Below are 27,101 nucleotides of genomic sequence, written 5' to 3' on the forward strand. Positions count from 1 at the left end.
CAGCTAAGGAGGAGTAAGCAGCTGTGTGGGGTTTAGCAGCCTGCCAGGGTTAAACCACAACCTTTTTACCCGCCGTACTTGTTTGATGGTTAGGTATTTGTACAGTACAGCACAGCTGAATGACAGCCACCTAATTAAGTATATGGAGCATCTCTATTTGTAACATGTCTATTCTATCAGGAATTTACCCCTAACTACAGTTATTTCATTTTGCACTGAAACCACCCATTTGTGAAATAACTTTGTTTTTTCTCCACTCTAGATATCAGGTGCTCAAAATTCTAAAATTTAACAAGAAAATCAAATTGCATGTTTTCATCTCTGCAAAGTGATTAAATGCAGTCAACTATTATAGCTCAGTGGTCTATTTTTAAGCTCATGGTTTAACTATTTTTTCTATAAACACAAAATTCCTAAGATCAAAAGGGGGAGAAGAAATATATCTCTGTGCAGCAAGCAAGCAGGTTAACTTTGATCAAATCATTTAATTAATGCTGAAACCTTGTGAAAGAGCACTGCTTGACCCTACCAATAAACCCACAAAGTAAAAAGATTCCCTCAAACTGGAATGCGTCAGTAGCTACAGATGTTCCTCCTGAACCTTTAAACAAACAGGAAAAATACTCATACATATTAACACTAAAACAGCATACTTGAAAACCACTCCTCTTAATTAGATGAACTTCTGTGGCTCATATTTTTGTCTGAAGATACATTAAAACCTGTTATACATATTATGCCACTTAGAGAGTCCTATGCACAGAATAAAGCTGATATGAAAGAAAAAAAAAACCAAAGAGCTGATTGGAATATTTTGCTTTTGCTGTTTGCTTCTATTTGTGATTCTGTAGCTGTACCAACCCAGATGTGCCTTTGAAAGACAAACAAAATAAAAAAGGAGTGTAAAAGCTGTATTGTCCCAATAGAATGCAGCAAGTTGGCAGGAAACAAGCTCAAGACAGACAGCCACCCTAAATTCCATCATGCTTAACAAAACCCTAATCTTTTTACTTTGGGCCACAACAAATACAGTAATTTTGTGTTTTTGTCAAAGGCCCTATAAAGAGAAAGTAAAGTCTCTAGATCAGTCTGAAGGAACAGAAGACACCATTCCTCAGCCAGCCTTTGGAGCAAGTGCAGCTTCAGGCACCACATCTTTAAAAGAAAGAGAAAAGAAATCACATTAAAACACTAGAACAGAACAAGATTCTCATGGTCTCCTTAGTGGAGAAAAAAAAAAAAAAAAAAAAAACTGTTTAGGTGCTGGTTCCCCCATGGCAGCTCAGATCCACACCGTGTGAAGGCACTGTGACCTTCTGGGCACAAGGACCCCCCAGTCACAGCAACTGCCCAACTACAGCACTGAACACGTGCTGTTTCGTAACCCAGTTTCACATCTGTATTTCTATTAACTTAACCGGAACATCATCCCTGAAAGTTAGAAAACAGAAACTACGGAGGCAGAGAGAGCAGTGATTTTGACAGACTTGTTTGATGAAACAAACAGTAACTGCTGGTAGCAGTTCCCTCCTAGGTGGAGGAAATTCACTCTGCACATTAACAGATGTAACAATGCCTCCGACCAGCAAAATGCTCACCCATTCCAAAGAGATTCTGGAGCCAGAGAACATTTTTTGTTCTTGGAATGAACTCCAAAAGCGGCCACACACAGGATACAGTGTCTATTACAAAACTAAAATCTATGTATCAATGTCATCTGTTTCTTTCCTCCTAGACAACTTCAAAGAAAAACAACAAAAAACAGGGACTGAATACATTAAAACAGCTAAAGCCTACCCCCCAACCCCCAAAAAATTACTCCCCACCTTTACGAGGACACTTTGCAGCAATTAAATGCACCTGGCAGAGCACATGCTCTTAAGCAGAAGAGATGAAGCAGAAGAGCTCTCCTGCATATGCTTTGCAGAGGACAAAAGGTCTGCAGCCTCCAAAAACACTGTCCAGATTAACAAGTCAAAGGGATGACCTGAATTCCCAGGTACTAATAAAACTGTATTTTAAACTTATCTCACTAATTAGCTTTGATTCTGGAGGTTCTGCACAATAGCCCTTTCTTCTACAGAAGGAGCAATTACTGAGCAGCTTATTATGCACCATAAGACATTTCTTCTGCAAAAGCAGAGTTTTCCCACCTCACATGTTCTGTTACCTGCTTTGCTAAGCACCGCCTTCCAGAATCGCAGTGTCTACTTAAAACAGGGAGGAGGAGAACAAATCCACTACTGAGAAGTCAATTGGCTTCAAATCCAGTCAAGGAAATTTGCAGCATATTTGCTCCCAAACACTCTCATGTTAGCAGGGTCATTTAGGGGAAAAACAAAAACTTTTTTTTTAAATGGTGCCAAAAATCCTAATAGCATGAGTGTAAAGAACTGATCTTACCACGCTGCATAACCCTCATACAGAAATTAAGATACAGAACATCTAAATATTTAAAGGAAAAGCATGAATAGATTACCTGGTATAATACATACCAACACTTCCCATATGAATATTGAACAGTTACACAAATGCACATTTTACCTTAGGGCTGCAAGTCATGTTTTGTGTTTAACATCAAGCCACTTAAAAGCTATTTATCATCATTTCCTTTATGTGTGGGAGAACACTTTAGGAATTACTATGCAAATATTTACCAAATGATAAATTAAAGCCAGGTCACATGAATGCACAAGTATGTTGTAGGCAGGAGTGACAAATTTAAGGAAAAGTGGTTTTGATGTTCACATTGCAACAGAATCCTAACTAAACTGTTGCCATCTAATGCAGCACCTTCACCCTTCACATAATCCGAAATAATTTCAAGAATTCTTCTATGCATTTGTTTTTGGTCAAGAATGAACAGATTCAAGTGAAAGACCAATCATTCTATGATTAAGACAAACCTATTTATTTATTTTTAAATACACATTTTTAAGACATCAAAAACTTGGAGGACCATCTTGATTCCTTTTTCCTCCCTGTGAATTCAAGTAGGAAACTGGCAGTCTCTTTCTCTGAAAACTTCATTTTCGATTAATGTCAATGAGAGAGAGAAGGGTACTACCATTTAATCATTTTTACATTGCATAGTGCAACGGGATCTATCACCTCCCAACGTGTAAGTACTTCATGATTTCTATAAGCAGGCCAAGGCTACATGATGCATCAGCATCCACAGCCAACTAACTTCAAGCATTAGTAGTCAGCTCTGCAAGCTGTGGTTTGAGAGTTACAAGAAGTATGAGTTTGGTCACAGCCTCAGACTTCATCTCTAACTCCTTCCCAAAACTTAGCACTCAATTAGAACGGCCTCTAGCACTTTGTTTGCTTACCACCACCACCACCACCTCCTAACAAGCCTGAAGCGTCTCTTCTATTCAGGCAGCGTTTCACCCCTCAGCAGTTAGGCTACCACCACCATGGTAGCAGAGGCGGGGTTTCAGCTTTGTGGAAATATGAAGGCAGAGTTCCCAAAATCAACAGCTGATCAGGATGTAAGGATTTGTATAACACATATTAAATCTGCTGACTACTAAATACTCCTCAGTCACAGCAGAGGGATTTCTTGAGAATGACCTAGAGCTGAACAGCAAGCAGATGTCAGCAGCAACAGAACAGACAGGCACTTGAACCTGGGTATACAACCTAAGAAAAGCAACAATAAAAATGTATCACGCCTCCTCCTCTCTCACAGAAAAAGAACCGAGTCTAGTTCATACATGTGAGGACAGCTGAAATAGTAGACATATATATAATCTCTCTAGCAATAATATGTTGCAGACATGATATCTTAAAAAAAATAAAAGCAAACAAGAAACTGATGTAAAAAGCCAAGACTAACAGCTTTCTGCACAAGAGATTAAGTCTACTCCAGACATTTATGGAATTCAACACACCCTAACGTTGACCAGACCCAAGTAAGCCCCCTGTACAAAGACCAATTGAGTATAAATTATGACTTCTTTTCACAAACTTCCAGAAAAAAAAAGAGAAAGCAAAATTTGGGTTTCACTGCTCAGGAAACTTCCAGAGTTAAGTTTGCATTACAGCACAACAGAATAATTTACAAACCCATGTTTTCAGGTCTCACTGTTGAAAATAAACTCATACTTGGAATTAATTACTTCATCTTCATAGCTCTATAGTTATCCTGAATAAAATTGAGACATCTGTAATAATTTCTAGATAGAAGTTCAGAAGTGGCAGAAACCTTCAAGATAATAATAGGAAAATAAACACGTCACAGAACAGCGAGATGGTAAGAAATAGATGCCTCACATATTCCATCGCAATTTTTGCTTTCAGGAAAAACGAATCTGCTTGCACTAGAAGTGAAAGTGTTGTAAGATGCTAGAGAGAAGATAAAACTTCTTCATATTGCTCTACCAGGTGAAGGGATACGCACTCTCTCATGTCAGTGACATTCAAGATCTACACAGACTGACTTCAAAGACACAAATTAAAGCTTAGAGGGGAAGGGGGGGGGGGGGCGGGGAGGACAGAAGGTGCCTGCTCAGAAAGAAACTGCTTTTAAGCATCTGGCAATGAAACAAGACAAAAATTCTTCAGTTTTAACGGTAGATTTAGTGGGGCTGACTAAAAAGCTCTCAACTCTCCTGCCAAAACATAACTCCACCTCCCTTCCCGCAGCATTCCCAGACAGGACAGGCATTTGCACTTCAGCTAATACAGCTACATACGTGCAGCCTGAAACTGTAATCTACCATAAGTCACAAAGACACTAAGTACGCGAGAATTTAAAAAACACAGTACTACCGGTGACATTTTTTACAGTATTTACGTCCGTTAGCTCCCTGCTCAGGAGGGCAGGGACCCACCTCACAGCCATAACGCTCATGGAACACAGCGAAACTTCCCTCCAAGCTCCCCTTTCTGCAAGAGGAGAAGAGGAGACCACCTGAACTATGTGGGGAAGTGCTTCTGGGATCGCACGCTACATCACACAACTGCAACGCATTTAAGTACCCAGCTGAAGTAATCGCACCACCACCTGCTTTGCTAGGGACTCTTAAAATGAGTTTTCACCTAATAATCACTTACCCAACCTTTGACCAATTGCCTCAACAAAATTAAAGGGATACTAGATTACCATATGCTACTGAGCATGGTATCATACTAATAACAATAGCAGCCACCTATCTAAAACTCCTCCTTAACAGGCCTCCCCTATTAATCACATACAACAGTGAGACTGTACCAAACTGTTCTCTAGTCACTTACAATTTGTTTTGACAGCGTATCTGCACACATGAGGAACATACAGGAAATAAGGTTACTGGACAATCCCTAAATCAGTACATTTCTGAAAAAAGCAAGAAGTTACCTGCAAACAAACATGAAGAACCATCTTTTCATGAGGATTCAATACACCTCAACTACAAAAAAAAAAAAAAGAAGCTCTCACAAGATCAATATGCTTTTTAGCACAGGTGTTTAATGTAAAAGGATATGCTTAATCTGTTTGTGCTTGTTTTACGTTAGCTTATCTCCCCTGATTTCAACACAGGAAATGAAATTAGAGATCATGGGAAATAAAGTCATTCTAAATAATACATCCGTGATTCTTTGTTTCCAGCTGCAGTACGTACATTGATTTTCAGAGAGGTTAAGGATTTTTTCACAAAAGAAGAAATTTTACTCCTAAAAGAAATAAATTAAACATTCAAACATGAGCTGAACCAGACATCCCTGCAAAACAGCACAGTTTGCCCTGTCTTTTAGAAGATCTGCTTTTAGACAATACCAGAGGAAGCTATTCCAAGTAAGCTACCGATGAAAGGCCCCATTTTATGTATTTTTCCCCCATACACATTAACTTGTTGTCCATATTCATTCACTTCATCTTTCAAGACTATTTTTGAAAACTGCACACACACATACACCCTTTTTCTTTATATCATCATTGGATGTGATATCGCCAAAGGGTGGAATCACAGAGTAGTAAAGCAGTCCCAGAAAAATAAGATTTTTACTTAGGGTCACTTTAAATATCCAATTTTAAAAGCTTCCCTTTTTGAAGGTGCTAAATACCTGACATCAAAATGGAGACTAATCATATCGGGTAAGGGCAGAAACAGATTCAACAGGACATCCTGGTCACTAAGGGTGGGCTTTACACCTCAGCCAGTCTGAAGTTTTTGTGAAGTCTGCTCACGCCGTCTGCTCGCTCTTAAGGATCAGAGTGGAAAAGGCAAAGCAAACAAAGACAAACAAACAATTCATGCATGAGGTCTGCGGAATACCACAGACCATTAATAGAAGAACTGTTACACATCTGGGAAAGGGCAAAAAAGCCTTCCCTCGCTTTTCTTTGAAGTCAAAAGGAACACTGAGTGAAGACAGACACAGCGTACAACCAGAAGACATGGCTTTTTTTTAGCTCTCGGAATGCAGCTAACACAGCATACGCACAGCACTGTAAGGTATATTTAACACGCTGAATGGTCATTATGTTGAATAGTCACTCAAGGGACTGCAGTATTTCTAGTTCTTTAGCCATCTTTACCTGGTAATTATTTGAGAAATTAATAGGACTACATACCACTACAACTACGCATCAAAACACAACAGCATGAGAAGAGCATGGCCGGATAACCACTTCTGTCTTCTCCTATCTTCTTCAGCACACCACCATACACAAAGCTTTAGTTTAGGCAGATGAAACTGAACTGCTTCTCAGTCTTTTCCTTCCTCTTTCCTTCTCCAAATTCTTTTTTGGTTACAATAACTAAATTCCTTTTTTACTGAGAAGACAGGAAAACATGCATTTATAAATCCTAATAGCCACCTCCTTACAGCAAGCCAAACTTAGACATCAGCAAGGTTCCATCTTGGGCAGTTTCTCAAGCTGAAGATGCTTTCTTGTTTTTTACCCATCTTTAAATTATTATGCCTTGATAAATCAATAGGGCTACATACTAACAAATGGAAAGTCTTTTTATTTTTTGCAAGGAAGGAAAGGTAGTTATTCTTCTCACCTAGAGAACTCCACTATCCCTAGAGAGCAGAAGAAGAGAAAGTTGGTTTATCCTGGCAGATGAATATTCAGGGAGGAGGGGGAAGATATATCTTCTTGAGAAAAAAAAAAAAAAAAAAAAAACACAAACTGCAGAGACTCTAGCACATCGTAGCACAGAATCCCCAACAGTCCAATGGTCAGAGCACAGATATATAAATCCACCCCCACAAAAAAAATAGAACATTTTAAGTTACATTCAAACTGTGATTTGGAACCTTTCAAAAATCAGAGCATTCCGATTTTATACTGAATCTGAGTAACAACCAGTCTCCAAACATGGCTTGCCACTTGAATACTATCTGAAGACTGAATAAAATACGACTTAGAGAAGATATTACAGGGCTGAGGGATCGCGAAACCCACACCTTTCCACTGCCCTACAACATTTGACATTTAAGAAACATACTTCAGCAAGAACAAGTATGCAAAACCAGAACAGGCAAAGATCTTTGGAGACATGCGTTTAGACAGAGGTCCACACAGACTGCAGTACTAAGAACTACAACAAAAAAGCTCCTTAAAGTCTCAGCTAAAACTGAAGTGCACTGTATGCCAGGCTTTGAATTAAAGACAGCCTGTCAGAATGTAAATAAGAAATGTAAACAGATATTCAGTTATAAACTAATGTCTTTCAGCTCATCGAGCCCTTTAGACTAAGTTGCTTCAACAAGCTAAAAACACAAAAGCCTCACTCCTAAAAAAGCTGACACGACAGCTCCAAAACAAAACATCTCTAAGTAAAACCACAATATTTTAAGCACATACTTTAACTTTTGTATCCCAAGTTCTCCATGTCAAGTATTAGCTAAAATACTCCAAATGCTATTATTATGCCAATATGCAAATTGCTACACCTCTACAGGCAGCTGACCAATAATTAATTAGCATTGGGTCTGGCTTTTTGTTTCTTTGAAGGAAATACCAGAGGGTGAAAGGACCCCAATCATTTCTTAAAATCCAGCTTAAAGTGAGCACATAACACTTGAAAGCTACTTGTTCAAGCTACCAGCCACTCTTCACACAGAAATAAAATAAAATAAACTATTAAGAAAAAAAGAAAGACATGCGTACAGATCTATTGTATTTTAAAAGTAAAGTTCAGGTTAAGTGAGTGAAAAACAATGTTGATATTTAGCCAACTAAAACTGAAGATACCTTAAATTCAAACCATTCAATACAGCTACTGATCACAAGAACTCAGGGCTGGCTGTAAATTCACACAGCTGAGCTGGTTGCTAACTCTACACTGAGGTATACCAGATCCTAAACAAAAAAACTGATAAAGGGCTCAGCAGCTACAAAAAGAGCAGCCACCACTTCAGTCCTGCATCTAGATACTATCTAAGATAAATTTATTTACAACTGTTTGGCTTTACTTTGGTGAAGTGATTAATGTATTTGCAGCTGACACAGGACTGCTTATCAGGGGCGGCTGGAGTTTCAAATGTGTGATTGAGTAATAGCAGACTCCAAACTCCCATACCACAGAATACAAATGCTGGTAAGACAATGCAGATCAGGTATGATTAAATCCCCTAACTCCTTATAATGTAAACTGAGCTTTAGACAAAGCTCAAGCAAGGAAAAAACAGCAGTAAATTACAGAAGTATATCCATACTTCCACATGAGAAGCCAGTATATATATTGGAGGGGGGGGCTTTTTTCTTCCAAGGATATGAAAGTATTTCACCGACTTCTCAGAAAGCAGTAGGGTGGCACTGCAGCAGCACAGACCTACTTGCTGCACAAAACAGACACTGGGGAGCATGGCCTAGGGCCTGACTGACCTTCCTGCTCCAAAATACAGCCATTAGGGACAATGTGCTAGAAAGCTGCTGAGACAGCCGTGGTAGCTTTAAAAACCAGAAGCATTAGAAGTATTTGAAGATGCAAGCTGAGTCCCTCTGAGACAGAAGTTCATCTGTTCATTACACAAAAAAGATAAAAGAAGAGGGGGGAGGTGAAGTAGCAGATGAACTTAGAATTGCTTGTGCAGAAATAAAGGATTCTCAGCCATACAGGTGTTGGAGCAAGATCTGTACTAAATGAAGCTGCTACATGCCAGTTTGTTGTCATTTGAAATGCTAAATTAACCAGCCTCCCTTCTCCCTTTACTTCTCAGTAGCAAAAATGACTGACTGAAGAATGTTCTCAAGGCATAAAGGACCAGCAAACACTGCCAAATTCTGTAAAGATTAGTCAGCTTTACTGGTTCTGGCTAGCCTTTGAAAAAAGGCGTGCAGGAATTTCAAAAAGTAATAAAAATATCTAACAGCATAACATTACACAGAGGGAATTATTACATAATCTCTCATACATTTTTGTTATGTTACTAATTCATGGGTTTTAGGTTTTGGTTTTTGAGATGCAGAAAAGACACCCTGTGAATAGACCAAACAACCTCTATCTGAAAGGGTACTGGCGGAGCTGAGTGATGGAACCAGATGAAACTCAAACAAAGACAACTCTCTCATTCTTGAGATCAACTTCCATCTTCACCTGACTGAAATACAGAATATCCCAGAATTAACACATCATCAAAATCTTAAGCCATAAAGGAAGCGGATATTGGCTAGATAGAAGACAACAAAGAACAGAATGAGGTTATTCATTCTTTCATAGAAACCCAATACTGCTTGTGTACAGAAGCGTTATTCCCTTATCCTGAAGTGCAAAAAGACATTCTTTCTCCCACTCCTCCAAATACCTCCAGGAAAAGAGAACCACAAAAGAGTTGGGATGGAACATCTTTAGAGATTTACAAGGAAAGAGAAGAAGGAAGGCCTCTTCAGCAGTGGTGAAAAGACTTTCAGCTCAAACGTGAAGAACGACACATATCATAGTTACTGTTCTGTGGCACCTTTCTCCACCCTTCTGACCAGGATGGTCGTTCCTGAGCTGGGGTGGGGAGTGAGCACACAGAAACCTTCCTTACAGTTTTAGTCCAGCCAGTACAACCCCGAGAAGAGAAACTTCAAATGACAACAGCCAGTAAGCAAACTTGATTAAATGCTGTATTTGCACATACATCACAACTGTGTTGAGCTGCCACCAGTACAACCTTCTATTTTATTTGCAGTTTGATGCCATCCATCACTCCTATAGAGGAGTCCAACGTACTTTAGTCGGCTACCTTGCTCATTCTTCCAGGGCTCAACTGTATCCACATACTGTGGCTCCACACATTATAGAGAATATCTGCAGAAGTAACATTTCTCTGTACATTTTAACAAAAACCTCTTGGAAAAGTCTACAACAAACAGGACATGAGGCATTTTTTCACAAAAGCTGACCAAGTTATAGGAATGCTTTATCACAATGCATCATCAATAGTACTTCCAAGTGCAACGTTCCCTTCTCATTAACAAATGATTATATCACATTTTCCCAGCTCACATACACAAGCACTGGTAGAGAGCCCATACCCAAAGAGTTCAGCTGCTGCATTCACTGTTAAGCATGAAGGCTTTTCAGCAAAGTCATTGGACCTACTTCCACTAGGCAGCAGTTTTATCGCTACACACTAGTGTCTGAAAAAGAAAGCCAGCACGTGCAATGAAGCAGTTGATTCTTGCTACCAGGTAAGGAAAGTCATTGTCAGTTAATAGGAAAACAAACAAACAAACAAAAAAACAACACAGTAACATCAGCATTTGCTGGTACACCAGTCACTTAAGGTAAATGATTTGGCCTTCTATAGAACATGGAACAGCTTTGGCTGCATTATTAGAGGTATTTCTTACACTATGCATATCCTTAACAGAGTTAGGCTCCAAAACATAAAAGCAATACTAGAAGTCTGAAAATTCATTAATTTTTAGCAAGATTACAGCATTATTTAACAATCTATTAAATTGTAGTCTGCATCTTTGAGCATTAACTCACCGTTGTCTAAAACTGTATACAAAATGCTTCACATTCATAGCTTAATAACAAAATCTAGCTTTTATTCTTCTTCACAATTTAAACAAGTTCCTTTCCTCATGCTTCCTAGAACTCATTTTTCCCCCAGATTGCAGATTTTTTACTAAACAGTATAAAACTTGCAGTGTGCAAGATGTTTCAGAATTGAAGCAACATTTAAAGAATGCTAATAATCCACTACAACCTATTTCTAAACAATTACTGTATACAATGTGTTATGTGGAGCTGAGACCTGCACTCTCGAGTCAGCTATGAACACTAACATCCTGGATTTTGCTATACCACCAAGTTGGGTTTTATTGCTCTAAAATCTCCATTGCTAAGCCAAACAGTTAATCTGTACACACACAATGCATAAAAGGGAACATTTCAAACCAGAAAAATGGAAGACATTTATAATCACCACAGCATTCACATTTGAATGACAGCTAAACATAACGACACATCAAGCATTCAGCCATCTGGAAAGAAGCTGGTATTTTTTCATATTGTCTATTCTCAAACCTTTAAGACAAGAGTCAGAGGTTGACCAAGACTTCCATTTAGCGAGATGGTCTTTTCATATCTACAGCCATTAATAAACCACATTATGAACAATAAGCCAGACCTCTCCACTTCCTTTGAATTCAAAAGATGGCTCTGTCATACCAAGATAAACAATGTGTGTATGCTGCCAGATGTATATTACAGATGAAACATCTGAAGTTACCAAAACAGACCTACCTAGTTGTCCTAGTCTCTTTGAATATTGCTTATTTAATAAAACAAATACAGCAATGAATATACATTGTTCTTCCAGACAAGAAATAATAGGTTGGCAACACAGGAAACTGCAAAATCCATACTATATAAAACGTACATTTAAAAATAATCAAAAGTGGGTATTCAGTCTATATTCAGAGCTAAATGGTAGAGTTAAATGTTGCTGCAGCAAAAACAACAAAAACTACAAAATATCAGAGACCTGGAATGAGGAGATTAAGATGACGTAGTCCAACGTCAGCAATACATCTTTCAATGCTACATGAAAGGTGTAATAGTAAAAGGCAACCTGCAAGTACAAAAGCAAATCACCTACGCCTTTCAGTTTTTGACTTGCTGCAATTACTCCCCCAAAACTGACAAAATTAATTTAGATGGGAGCTGGCCTAAGCCAACATTTTTCCAGACTCAAGGATTAAGGGGTCAACACTGGTATACTCCCATCTGATCTACCTTACATCAAGTACAAGTACATGAAAAGGGTAACAGTTTAAAGCAATTTTGTCCTCTTGACAGTTTTGGGAAAAAAAAAATAGTGGATTTAAAAAAAAAAGTAATTATGAGGGGGAAAAAAAAACTCAGAAGCAATATACTTAAAATGCACAGGCCATGAGTGTTTTTTTCAAGCATTTCCGAGCTATGTTGAGTATTTTAACAAAATTCAGAATTAATTTTTGCTTATTTGGAAAGCCAGTGGAGTGCTTTTTATGAGAGTTTTTCAAGTAAAGTTAGTACCTCCCACCAGTCAGCAGCTGAATGAGAGCCATTCAAATAACTGTTCCTGAAAAAATTAATACAGAAGACTTCTTCGGGTTTTCAAGTGCTAATCTTACCTAACACAGAAGAGCTATCATTGATCACTGACAGGATAGACCTCAATGCTAGAATCACCTCCCTATTCCTAAAAGCAGATCTCTTCCTTTTCACTGCCATCTAAACAAACCCTGCCTTACAAATACTACTACAAACACGCTGGTCCTTCTCCATGCACAATGGCAAAATGTCAATGAACTTTCTGCTTTTCTTGCCCAACACAACCGTTTCAGGTTTCCAGCTCCTTAGGGAGTTTTCATTTTGTATATTATAATGCCAGGAACTCCTAAAACAGTTGTTCAGAATACATTCAGTACAAGCAGCAGAGGAAAATTAATTGTGACTTGGCAGCAGTTGGGTTTTTCACATGAGCATAATTCTGTGGGAGCTGAGCATGTTAACTCCCTTCAGTCCTTTAAAAAAATCTCAGCAAGTCTTTCTACCCCACGCAAGACCTGGGTAAATTCAATTCAAGCAAGCAGTCTCCTTCCCAATCTCTTGGTTTTGGAGCAGTTAAAGAGCAGGTTGAGATACCAGAAGCAGAAGAGGACAGCCAAGTTTCCAACATCAGTAAAAAAAAAACAAGACCATCATATTTGTTAAAAAGGTAAATGCTAGAAACAGACTGACTAAACAAACATAGTACCCTACTTCTGGAAAACATGCTGATAATGTAATTTGATGTCAGCATACTGCTGTAACCTGTCCTACAGGATGGGAAGGTAACTGGTTGGATCCAGAGGAGGATACAAAGACAACTTCTGTAGAAAATCTCAGCAGAGCAAGTAACCTAAAGAACATACAATTGAAGTCAATCAGTCAAAGCAAAGCACGACATGTTTCTGGCAGATTAAAACAAACCAGGTATTTCCTTAAGTTTAGAAAAATAGCTTGTAAAAGTAATCCAATAGATTGTTGACAACCCCTCACAGTACTTACTCATTTTATTAGGAAGAAAAATTATATGTTAGCAAAAATCATTATTAGAGCCAATAATTTTTTAACTCAACACAAGCGGTTTGGAGTTAAACTGCATTTTCATAAAGAGTTCACATTTGATTGATGCAATAATGTATTTGTCTCTTTTTCCTGCAGGCTTAAACAATTACTGACATTTTCTCCAATGCAAGCCCTCTGGAGACAACTGAGCTAAAAAAACCTACTGCATCACTTCTGGGTTCCATACAGGCTTTCATCTGGACTAACTCGCAGTTCAAGACAAAGGAGGATAACTGATAAGAAAGAACTTCATTAAAGTAACTTAAGCAGTGAATGCAAGACAGGAAGGTTATTTTAAAACCAGAAGCTTAAAAAAACGTACATGAGATTCAGTATGTTCATCCAAGTTACTACAGATATAATATGACAGAGGCTAGAAAATCAACAAAGGAAGTTACCCGCTTGTCTCCCTAACTACTTTAACACATTTTTTCCAAAAAACAAAATCCCCATGTTTCTCAATTAAATCTGAAATTACTGTTTTCACCCCAGCCCTCAAAACTGATGTCATTACCTTAGCTTTCATCCTCCTCTGGACAGTGGTTGCAACAAGGCTTTTAAATAAAGACCATATCCCTTTTCATTTTTCTCTCTCCCAACTCCCCTATCTTACTTTTATACAGATAATTGCCTCAGATAATTGTGATTTCATCCTGGACAGCAACCAAGAAACAGTTTTCATTACATAGCTGCATAGGCCTTCCTACCCATAAAAAAAACAAAGTGCAACCAAGCTTAAACTGCTGTAAAACTGCAACCTCACCTTAATCAGATCTGTAGAACCCCCAACTTACTTCTACGTTTAAAACTAAATGCAGTCATAAATAGCATTGTTTATTGCTTCCTCTACTTCAGCACTACTATACTCCTGTTCTCTCTTCATGGTGTTTAGCATCTAGAAGAAAGACAACAAGAAACCCAAGATGAGAGAATCTTCCATCAAAATCCTTATTGAACAAGATAATAATTTAAAAAAAAATACAGAGAATGTTAAAGCTAGTAGAGAGAGAATTTAAATAGCTGCTCAGCCAGGAATCCACAGGAAAGATTCTGCAGCCGACCTTCAGGCAGGAATTGCAGGGTTAGACAGCATACGCTAATCTGACAAAATATGGCTGAGGAAGCTTCTTATCCAGAGTTCCAGGTCACACACTGCCTTCCTTACTCCTAGAACCCACCGCTTCCTAAAGGTCCGCATCCAAAGCGGTCAACAGCCAACACTCCCACTAACAGCAAAATCTTCAAGTTGGCAGTCTGGTCCTACTTTTGGCTTGTGCTCAGAAACAAAAAAAAAGGTAGGCAGCAGAGCACATCAGTGCAAAGCTTTATAACACACAAAGCATTATCGAGCCAATTCATCACTAAATTAGTAGTATCATGGGGGATTATTAAAAAATAACATAGTTTAGGCAAAGGTCACAGCACACAAAGCATGCCACTACAAACTGCATTCAACAGAAAATGCCTGAACTACAGGAACTGACATGAATAGTGTTCCTATGTCCAGTAGCAGTTAGATCCCTAGAACACAGAAGAATCATACCCCAAAGTACCTGCATGAAACTCTGTCCTAATCACTATTAACTACAGCATCCATCATTTCAAGACTAGAAAAAGGGAAGGAAAAAAGCTAGGAAAGACTAGGAAAACTTCTGATTTGAGGTGAAAGAGAAATAAGGTGCTACACAGATTTATAAAGATGCATTTATATTAGGTCTGCCTGCCCCACAGGGGCACCAGCCAAGGAAGGGAACAGCTGCATAGCAGCCCAGGCATCTTTTCAACCGGTCACCTTCTGGAGCAGCTGAAGATCATCTCTTTGCTCACTGGAAGGACAGAACCTCATTAATGGTAAGTTTCAGGAAACTGCAAAAACACTTCTTAATCACCACTGCTACCTTTCACAGGTAAGCAGAAAGCATAAATCCATACCCAAATTAAAAGAAATAAACCTCAACTGTAGAACAGTCTACAGGTGGGTGGTCAAGATCCATTCCATAGTTCAGACACTGGACAATTCCAACCCGCACAGGATTAATTCATCAGGATGCATGACAGGATCATGGACATCAGAAAAAATGGTTTAGTCCTCTTCAACGGTCCAAAGAGAGACATGCTGGATTCTAATTCCTTTGGAGCTGGAACTGTTCTTAGTTGACCGGTATACTGACGTCCTTAAAAGAAACAGGACGTGATCATATAACAAAATCTTCTCTCTTCGCAGAGAATGTGAGACTTGGATATTCAGGTTTGATAATAAAGATCAGCTCAGATGTTGACACACTGAAGAGAATGAAATAACATTTTCTGTAACAACCTGAAGGTCTTACAAGGATTTAAAAAAGAGGGATGAAGAGAGAAGCTGTTCAGCTTCTGGACAGAAAGCCACACAGTTTTCCAAGAACTAAAGTCTTGAAGCTTGTCTGGATGCATCAAATTCTGTTTTAGACTAAATGTTCTATTTAGCTCTGTCGAGTGAGAAATTACTGCAGTTGTATAAAGGAAAATATTTGGGCGATTTTTTAGCACGCACCCTCCAGTTACTAGTGTTTTGTTGGGAATCTGGAAAACATTCCATCAGATAAGCTGTACTGCAAAACCATTTGGCTCACTGGAGTCTCACCTTTAAAGGCAATCCCTAGCCAGAAAAAAAAAAAGTCCAAACAGCCAGCTGTCAGCCTCTACCTGTCAGACTGAACTCCGTGCGCCTACAGCCATCCATCTTCCTCTCTGTGTACCACTCAGATAAACACGATCCTTATTACAGACTGTAGTTTTCTTTTCCATAGATAGAGCAATCAAAGAAAAGCCTTGCCACAGTGAGGCCTCCTACTTCAGTACCTGCTGCCAATGCACACCCACGAAACCAGAGAAGAGTGTGGCTGAACCTCCCAACTCCGAAGCACCCCCAAGAGCAAGTCGAAGCACGGGAGGAGTGCTATGGCACCTGCCACAACAAAGCAAAGACATGACTCTGAATGGATATACGGGTGGCACAAAAATTACAGGTTCACACTAGATAGTGAGACAAATTCGGATGACAGATTAAAACATTACAATGGTTCGTTTAATGGAGGTATCTATAGCACAACCAGTAGGCATAAGAAAAATAATTTATAGAAACAAGTCTTACATATTTCTTCTTTAAAGTAAGGGTAACGATCCAAAGAAGTCCTATCCAGTGCAATCAGTAATTTCATATAATAGGAAGTTTGCTGTACATGGAAGTTTTTGAAGCAATGCTGCACAAGAAATAAATTACTGATGATACATCTCACATAACTACCTCGACACCACGTGAGGAGAACAAGTAACACTTTTATTAGGAGAGATGCTAGGTAACATACTGTGGTCTTCTTTCCGTAAGGTCTTGTATCAAGCCCATTTTCTAAAACTCTTACATGACGCAGCTTGCTCAGTTTACCAATGTATTCAGGGCACTGTCTGGTCAGTGGCATCTAGAAGTCTGTTTCTATCAAGAGATCATTCACAGGAACCCATCACAGCTGTTAGCCAGCTCCCCAGCATCAAACGGGTGTATCTTCATGCATAAGCAAAACCCAGGAGTGAAATATAAAAATACAAAGCAGGATCTGTTTTCAACAATACTAATCGCTCGAGCCCATTAGCATCATCCCATTTGTTAAGGAAGGAACACAGGCATCCTAATAGGGAGCTGGAGGGAGTTTTCAATAACGAAGCAATAGGTCTTCATGCCTAGGAACGCTGCAGTTATGACATGAGTGTCATTAGGAAAGCCTAAAGAATGTCATGCTCAGTGGGGGAGGAAATCGCTGCTTCAGCAGCGGGACACGAGACTGCACAGTGTGGTGCAACTCAAGCGACCTCACACTGAACAGCTGAGGAGGAAAGCACAGTCACATAACATGAAGCAACAGATAAAAACTGTATCTATTACAAACGATAGCTTTTTTTTTTTTTTTTAAAGAAAACACCAACAGAACACAACCCCCTGTTTTCAAATACTTTGAAAAAACTAAAGCAGCATTTTATGCAGCAAGCAAAAGCATCTCTCAGTTCCATCCTACGCCAGAAGGGAATTTTTTGAACATTAAACTGTCATACTGCATGCTGCTTCCCGAGCAGGAAATAAATAGATGAAAAACATCATTTGGGTTTTGAACTTCTTCACAATTGTACAAGAGCACACACAGTTTGTGTTCACGTGGGCAGAGTAACAGGAATCAGCCACTACTGAGAACTTTGTACTGCTCTTCGACGGCTTCCTTACGTGACTGTTTGCACACCCAGTTATTAGAAAGTCTTCGCTGTCTCAGATGAAAACAACTGAAGAGTACTCAGAACTTGATAAATATGTTCCAGGAAACAAATGAAAACCCTGTACTATCACACAGATTGATGCCTGACCTGCAATGTTTCCAGGATCAGCTGTTCTCAGTTTGCCTACCGAATTTCCACCAGCTTTATCCAGCTCTACCCTTAAACTGAGTTTTTCCCCTGAAGCCCATTAACATCAGGTAACAATGTTCAGCCAAAAGCACAAGTTGCTGGCAGTACTCTGCCTCTAAAAAGAGAGAGAGATACAACAATTAATTTTTCAAGTTACATAAGTACATAAAGTCCTGTAAGACATTTTGTGTAAGTCTGACTTCCAGTCCAACAACAGTTTTTGTTTGGATTACAAACACCTGTTCAAAAGAGAAAGGAGACTGGAAACCTACCAAAAACTCATTACATCAACACTAGTAGCTATGAAGCAGTACAGAAGCAGACTTCGTAGCATTTTATGCAGAAGTGATAGAAAAGGCAGGCACTTTTAACTCTCCATTTTTCAGGATCACTGAATGAATTCAACTCGCTTTGGACCAAACAGAAAGCCACTGTCAGCAGCTTGTATACAGTTCTGCCTCCCAGCACGTATGTAACACGCACATGTAAAACACACTCACAATTCATGTGTGCAAGGTACTCAACAATAAACCCTCAACTTGCTTCTCACAGCATCAAGTATTTATACAGCTTGAAGGACAAACACGCTTCTTAACAGAGCTCCACTGACAACTGATCATAACTACACACATGGAAGAACTGAACTACTAAACTCATGATTTCTCAACTTGTAAATCTGCAGGACAAAGAGAAATTAACAGTCTAGGAAAACACTCACTTCACAAACAACTTTAAAATCAAATTCTAGGTAAAGAGCATCTCTGTTCCTGTGAAGCCATCCCTTCAGAAATGCTCACACAAATACCCACTGTGAAACTTCTTATTTGAACTATGCCTTAATTAGAAGGCTTTGTACAACCACCACATTGACTGCACAGCCCACGAGCATGCTGATTTGCGGAAACCAGTACCCTTGGTTTCACCTGGTCCCCTGGAACTACTTTAACAACTCAACCTAATTTGGTGTGCCAAAAGAAAAAAAAAAAAAAAAAAAGAAAAAAAAAGAAAAAGAAAAACCACAATCATGCTAGGACAATGAAATCACCAAGAGACAAAAAGCCAAGGAAAAAAAATTGTCAAAAGTGTATCTCCTGCATGATTAAAGAGAGTTACAAGTTAACAATTGAACTCATACAAAATTTCTTTAAGAAACTCACATTTTCCGCCACTTTCAAGCTATTTCCAGTATCAATGAAGTATCACCACTATGGTTAAGCCAGTAACAATTTGTTTTATATAAACACTTTTTGAAATACTTTGTCTCTTTCCCTTTTCTTTGCCTACTTATGTGGCCTCTCTCCCTGTTAGGTGAGTCAGTTGCCCATGAATTCATGCAACTTATATTCTGCCTCTTTAGCATGTTATCATAGTGGACAAACCTGAAGGGTGAATGCAGAAGTGATAAACTGTTCACTGACATGCATCAGTTTCCAAGACAATTTAAAAATTTGCTACCATACTGTAGCTTATATAGAAATACTTCGGCAAACATGGGGATGAATGGTTAAAAACATTCCTTAGTGAAAGTACTTAAACCAGAGCTTACTTTACCCATTGTTTTGGTAAAACAAAGATTATGGATTAACTCCATTCCTATTAGAGCATAAAATAGGAAACTTGCTAAAACGAACTTGGACAGAAAAGAGAGAAAAGAAAAAAAAAATAAGGACCAGGTTCATGACAAAAGTGCCCCACAAATACAGTTGTATTACTCTCTCTTTAGGAAGGACTAAGTACTCAGGATTTGCACAAAACACAAAAGCCTTCCTAACAACGGACTTCTTTCAAAATTTCCCACCTATACTTGGTATCTTCTGAAGAAATCTGTTATGTTTTTACAAACATTTTTTGTAAGCATAAAATTTTGAGTCAAACTTGTTTCCCTCTCTCTCCCCCCACCCCTCCCCTGTTTTCAGGGAAACTGCAAGAACATTGACTGCTCCTTCTGCTTGCTGGCTGATTTACAACAGCAGTACGTAATTCTACAAAACTATCTATCATGTTGTGGGGCAGACAAAAATAGAAAGAAGGGGAAAAATCTATTTCTTCAGTTGGAATTAGAATCTGATACAGTCATTCTGCAGCATTAGCCCTTTCAATGCCTCTCATCTGGGGAAGGTGGCCAGTACAACCCAACAGCCCGCTGTTCTCTCTCCCATCAGAAATACACCCGACTCAAATCAGCTTGGCCACTACTGTTCCTGCTTCCCCCTCAGTCCGACTGCCAATTCAAGTTACTGTTACCATTGCAGAATCACCTGCTGGCTTTTGTACCTTCTCATCGATGGAAGCACACACTGCAATGCCCATCCCAACTGCAGACCAAGTCCAGGTGAGACAGCCCAACTCACATTTGATCATCTGTGTCAGCGTTCCCAACAGGAGGCTGACACATTTTCAGACACTGAAAATGACCCACTCAAGAATTTAACCATGGCTTAATCTGCACATTTTTAGCTGTATGTAAATGGCAAATTGCAGCGTTTATTAACTTTTCACATGTTTCCTTGTACCACCCATTCAACTGGCTTCTAAGAACAGACTTCCAACAGCCACAGCAGTCACGGCAAGCAAGCCTCTGGGTGAGCGCCACACACACAAACACGAGTACATTCATAGGCAGGAGATAACCGCCGCTCCTCCACCCCTAGCTCCTCCAGAGGGATAAAAAAACATCTGGACCAGCAAGGTTTGTTGTTGTTGCTGCTGTTAGACATTTCTCCGTGGACTCCAAGTTTCACTGCAGGCTAAAGAAAAGTCCTTGTGAATGTCACTTCCTAGGCTCAGGGCCATCCTCTTTGGGCACTTTCTGTACCAACAGCTGTTAAAGTTCTCTTTTAACATGCCACTGGACCTAGCATCTCCAGCTGAACCAACGGCCTCACTACAAGGCTGGCAGCTCAAGCACTGTCCCCTGCTTTGGGGAGCGGTGTCTCAGAGGGGAGAAGCACGAGCACAATGCTGCATTTAGCTCGAATGCATTTAGCCTTGGAAGCACTGCGGAGCTGCTGTTAACAGGACCGCACAGACCCAGAAAACACGAGAGCTTAAGCAATCCTTCAGTGCTGACCCAAAATCTCTTTCTCCCTCCCATCCACATACTCAGGGAAAAAGAGAAGACAAAGGTCTCTCAATTCACTGGAAAACAATCGAGGAGGCACCTTGCTTTGCATCCAAGGGCCGTGCCTCACAGCCCCAGAGCAGCAGACACACAGCATCTCCTGCCGCGCGCAGTACATCCACTCTCATTCAAGCAAAGAATCCTAAATACAGATAACAAGCAAACGCTCCCCAAGGCACCAAAATACCAAGTTACAAGAAACAGTAAAGGACCGGGTTGACAACAAGGAATCAATTCTACTGAATCTACCTGCCAGCAGGAAGCCTTAACACACACATTACCAAACAGCAAAAGCAGATCCTGACTCACAAAATTCCATCAAACCTCACTGAAACACAGGTAACTTTCTGAGATGCCAGTCACTTATCTGAAAATTTATTAACAACTCTCACAAAGAAGACGATTAACAAAACATTTGCTTAACCATCCAAGACAATTCACTGAGCACAGGATTCTCTTAGCTGACACTGTCACACGGACAGTGGGTCCCAAGTCCAGGCAGGTGTTTGAACCTGGGATGGTTGGACCAGATGATTGAAGGTCTTTTCCAACCTTAATGAGTCAATGAACCCTCCAGAAAATCAGGTCTGCCCGCTCAGCACTACAACAGTGCTCCTGACAATTCACTGCTAATCTCAGAAACATCCAAAAAATAATAATCCCAGTCTGAGTCTTCAGCTGAAGCCACAGCCCCGTATTTTGTTGTTTGAATGACAGCACTTGAGCTTTCATGACCAATCCTCACCAACGCAGCCCAGCCAAGAAACCAAAACAAATTTGCAGAGAAAACACAGCAGGCTACAATAAGCGACTGCCTGCAGAGTTCTCAGCTATTTACCAAAAGTCTCATGGAAATGCGAGACTTGGCCATTTGTTGCATCAACTTTCCCCTCATTACAAATGTAGGTTTAAAGAGTTGCTAAGTACTGTAAACCACTAAAAATTTTGCTAGTATTATAAGCAACAGAAACCCAAATATCTTACAATATACATGAATTAATATTCTAATCTCACATCTTCCCCTTTACCAGACACCAGAAATCCATCAAATGACTGTTGTGTAATGGCAAAACTCTGCTTCCAGAAGAACCCTTGAAATACAAAGCTTCTCACAGACGTTTTTGGGATATTTGACAGTGTTGTAACTAAGAAAAAATTCCCAGAGCTTGTATCCTAGCTACCTTTTCATTTTCCATTCTGCAGCTATCAAAGATGTTCCTTGCATCAATTTTCCTGCCTTCCCCAAGCACTTAGGCACTTTAACAATAACATTTTCCACTTTGTTTTTCAGAAGTTGTTAACACTTAAAAAGATTACATAAAGCACACTTAATGTGCCAACAGCAACAGCAGTATTCTGCCACAGGAAGTATTCCAAACATTCTAAATATTTTGAAAAGAAAAACAAATATTCAGTTATCTTTCACATAAACCTGTTTATGCACCCACACCACACAACAGATTTTAGTTGTTGATTATCTTGAAATAATCCCATTCCCTATGGCAGTCTATGTTTTTGTAAAAAAAAAAAAAAAAAAAGTTAATTTTAGAACAAGCTAGAAAAAAAAATGGCAAGACACCCAATCCCTCCATGTTAGATTGGATGGAAACTCTCTACAAGGTAATAAAATGAATTGTTTGTGACTTCTGTATGATCTATTTATCCAACCCCAAATTTTCTCCTCTGGAAAGAGCACCAACTCCAAATACATCTGACAAGATGAAATTCGTCTACTTATCTTTTTGGCTAATTCCACTGCAGACCACGTAGACTGAAAAGCAATTAATCAAAGCCCTGAAAGAAAACTGTAAATTTCCAGTGAAGAAGAAGGAGGTAGGGTCCACAAGTCATCAAACTTTAAGTGACTTGAATGTAAACCTGTTCTGCATTTTTCAGGTCCTCAGGTTGCTTCTGCCCGCCTTGCCTCTTTACCAGCCCTCGTGCAAGCTGTGAACCACCATTACCCAGTGTGACCAGCCATTTCTGAACAAACTGGCCTGCACCCAGTACTGGGTCCACCTGTGATGCAGGGTAGGGAACTGAGGACTTCCATCAGGATAAAGCCTGGAAGTTTCATTTGGAAAGACAAGAAATACAAGGTCAGAAACGTGAACCCTGCCCTCTCTCTCACTTTGCCACAGAGAAGGCCGGATGTTTCAGACCTCACACCATCTGAACGAAGCATAGGAGATGAATGCTTACAATAAAAATCATTATCTAGAACCACCACCTGAACAGCAAACTGGATACAAAACCCTAAGACACATTACAGGACAATTAGTTTCTCATAGCTTCGGTGTTTATCTGAACCTCTCCGAAGCTGTTGGGACTCTTCCCCTATAAGCTGCTCCCTGAGTCTTCTAGAACAGGCAGGGCCTGACCCAAAGCGCAGAGACCCCGTTAGTCCTCTCTGAAGGATTCTGAAGAAAAAGAGAGGCGGGAAGGAAAGGCGTATGACGTATTTAGACAAAAGCCTTTCAGGCCACCTTCTGGCTGCCATCACGAGACTAACCCCAGGGTCATCACAAGTACAGGCTGAAACCATGTTTTAAGTGCCTGAGTTCCCCTCAACCAAAGCACTCGGTTGTGGCGAGCCCCGTCCTTGAACGGAGATGATTTGGCAATTTTGGGGCTCTGAACCATGCTTCGGCGCAAAAGGTCACGTTGACTGTTGGCCATAACAGCAGTAAGAAACCTGCAGATGCTTTGCCATTATCACACACATGCAATATTCGATAGGGAAGTTTTTCATAATAAACGTATCCGTCAGGCCCTACGTGCGCCAAGGCCGGTTAGGGCAGGACACTCGCTGAGGAACCCTACCAGGGCGACCACGACCCCGGAGCCGCCTCAGGTGCTGGTGACGGATTTAGCACACCGCTAGCGAGCTTCTCCCAGACCTGCGGGGCAGAACAAGAGTTTGACTTCCAGCTTGGCGCTAGGGCGACCAAACCCTTGGTCAGCGGGGGCAGGAGCCCGCCCGGGGCACCAGGCAGACCCCGCACGCTGCGGGCAGCACTTTTATTGTACTCGGACGCCTTCGGAGGAGGGTGCGCAGCCTCGCCAGGCCTCTGCCAGGCCCCCAGCCGGGCCGGGCCGTGCCGGGCCGGGCCGGGCCGGGCCGTCCCCAGCCGCTGCCCCCCGCTGCCCCCGCCTCACCTTCTCCTGCGCCCGGCGGTAGCGCTGCAGGGCCTGCTGCGTGAGGTCGCGCACGCGGAGCTGCCCGTCCTTGCAGGGCACCACGATCCCGGTCCGCCCGAAGCACACGGTCACTTTCATCTCAGCGCGCCGCCATGCCCGGCACGGCACCGCACGAACGGCTCCGCACCGCGGCCCGGCCCGCCGCAGGTGCCCGTGCCCGTGCCCGTGCCCGTCCCCGTCCCGGTGCGCGTCCCCGCGGCGGGGGCGTGCCGGCAGGTGCGCGCCGAGCCCCGGGGCCGCGCGCGGGCAGCGCCGGGAGCGAGGCCGCGGCCGCCGGGCTCCTTCCGCCGCGGCGGGACAGGACGCCCCGCCCCGCCCCGCCCCGCCCCGCCCCGCTCCGCTCCGCTCCGCGCGGCGGCACGGGCACGGGGAGGCCGCGCCGCGCCGGGCCGGGCCGGGCCGGGCCGGGCCGCGGAGTGGGCCGCGGGCTGCTCGGGGCGGTGGGCACGGCAGCGAGCCTGGCAGGGCTCACGGAGCGCCCGGGCAACGCTCTGAGGCACAGCGGCTGGGGCTGGGTGGTTGTGAGGGGACCGGAGCTGGGCTCGGTGAGCCTCGGGGTCCCCTCCTGCCCGCCGTGCTCGGGGGCTGTGGTGCCGCGGCCCTTGCGGGTCCCCTCCAGCCCTGCCACGCGGCGCTGAGCCGTGCCACCCCCAGGTCACCTCCACACACACAGGTCGGCCCAGCACCACTGCGGGCACAGCCGATCCATCTGGGCGCAGAGATGCGCACAGCTGGCAATCGCCACAAACCAAAGAAAAGCCGGTACTAACCACATCGTGACAGCGCACAGCACGAGGGGACGGTTGCTGCAGCAAGAATAAATGCCCCACCGGTCAGACGTGCGCTCCAGAAGGCAGCCTGCGTTCTGTGCTGGGCGACACAACCAGGTGCTAGCACCACAGACGCGCTGCAGTGGAAACAGGCCAAGACAGCTTACGCTGGAGGTTACGTTTAAGAGCGAAGTTTTGGGACAGGATGGGGATAGAGCCGTGTAAACTCCAGCAAGCGGAAAGTTTACGCTGGTTCCTTAGGAGCAGGCACAGGCTGAGGCTGGGACTGCTGCAGCGGTGAACAATCCCCCCTTCCCTTTTCAAACCCGGACGTGTCTGGCATCAGCCCGCAGCATTTCTGAGTAAATCGCGGGAAAATAATCTATTAAACCATATAGAACGGCTTTCCCAGGCTTTGTACATGTGCTTGCACATGCAAGTTTACAAATGTGCATCCGATATGATTTGAACCAGAAATTACTATTTTTTTAATGCAAAGAAGCAATGCAGAAGAAGAAGAACGCTCTGTTTCTTCAGGAAAAAAAAAAAAAAAGTCAGTGAAGCAATGCAACAGGCCAGAAACAAGCCAGGCTGGGGAAATAATGGAAACAATCCCCAGTAAAAAGAAGAAAGGGCAGGGGGCAAGGGGAAGGCATGGCGCAGCTCAGAGCGGTTCTGCCAGCTGGGTTTGGAGCGATGGAGCCGGAGGGGCATCCAGGGCAGGGAGGCAATGGCTGCTTGCACATTTCTTTGCTCTGGAGCAAGTGACAAGGAGGAGAGGTCCCAGGCAGCAGCCTGGAGCTGAGCAGGAGGCAGCAGGAGCTCCAGGAGCTCCTCGTCTCAGCTGCAAGGTGCCGACAGGAAGCCTGGGTCCCAGCACTTACAGGGCTTGGCTTTGAGGCTAATGATTGACTGCGACAGTAAAGGCTTCACTCTCCCTCCCACCCCCTGCTCTGTTTACTACCAAGGTGTGACACATTCAGGGAAAAACATGGTATGGCTTCTTGTCCTCAAGCTCAGAAAGGTGCGCGTGATAAGCACTGCAGCTGGAGGTGGATAGGGCTTGTTGATAGGGATACTGCCTCGTTTGAGATCGGCTGGGACGTCTGGAAAAATTAAAACAATTGCAGGCCCAACTCCATAGCTAAAGCCTAAGCAGCGGGTTTCAGTGTCCATGGTGACAGCATAAGGACCTGTAAGTTATCTCAGAAGAGGAGAAAAGGTTTTCTTTACATGTGCATACTAAGCATCTTACAGAAACTGAAATTGTATTTAATTATCACGCATCAGCAGGGAGGGAGGAGAGGTTGCAGAGGAATCACCCACCAGTGTATTTACTGTCTGATAGTGTTTGTTTGAAAGTTATGCGCGGTATTGCAAATAAGACATGATTGTGTTGTGGGTGCTTAACATGTTTGTTTACTCTGAAACAATCTGAAAGTCTTTGAAGCCAGCAGGTAACAATTACCACCTACATAGCAAGGGTTTACCTGTAATATCTCTGGGCGTTAAGCCTGCACAACTGTCAGAAAATAAAACCTTTGCTTTATCAGAGAGCTGTCACAGGTTTTTTCCTTCTTCTGGGGATGGGCAAGGAAGTTGCAACACTTTTTTCCAAAAGTAAGTTCCCCCAATGCAGCTAACAGCATGGCAAGAAAAGCTGTCACGTTGGCACAGCTGTGAAGCAAAGTATGGGAGGACCAAGAACATTCAACCGGAATTCCCACAACTCACGTCTTGAGAAACTACAGTCTGAATTGCAAGAGGTTGAAGAGAGCTGAACATAATTGTGTCTTATCAGTTTTCTACATTATTTTTTCATGCATGGGATCGTCAGGCATTATGACAACAACAACAAAATATTCCCTGGAAAAAAACACCCCAAGAACATTTGAGAGCTTAAGGCTTCCAAACGACAAAGCAGCTTCAGAGCCACATACACCTCTTCTCGTCAGGCACATGTGCTTTCTAAGAAATGGATCATCCACGTCCTCCTTATGCCCAGTTAAACTTACTTAAGGTGGAATGCACCTACTT

General features: G+C 41.9%; 1 protein-coding gene across 1 annotated transcript in view; it reads right to left on the minus strand.

Annotated features, from left to right (window-relative positions):
• PARD3B (par-3 family cell polarity regulator beta) overlaps positions 1–24,504 on the minus strand; it is a 401,848-nt gene extending 377,344 nt beyond the window's left edge. Inside the window, exon 1 of the mRNA XM_035571245.2 lies at positions 24,253–24,504. Within this exon, the coding sequence (XP_035427138.1) occupies positions 24,253–24,372 (120 nt within the window). The 5' untranslated portion in view covers positions 24,373–24,504. The remainder of the gene's footprint in view (positions 1–24,252) is intronic.
• Positions 24,505–27,101: the final 2,597 nt, after the last annotated feature.

This window comes from Cygnus atratus, chromosome 6, assembly GCF_013377495.2.
Source record: "Cygnus atratus isolate AKBS03 ecotype Queensland, Australia chromosome 6, CAtr_DNAZoo_HiC_assembly, whole genome shotgun sequence".
Classification (NCBI taxonomy): Eukaryota; Metazoa; Chordata; class Aves; order Anseriformes; family Anatidae; genus Cygnus; species Cygnus atratus.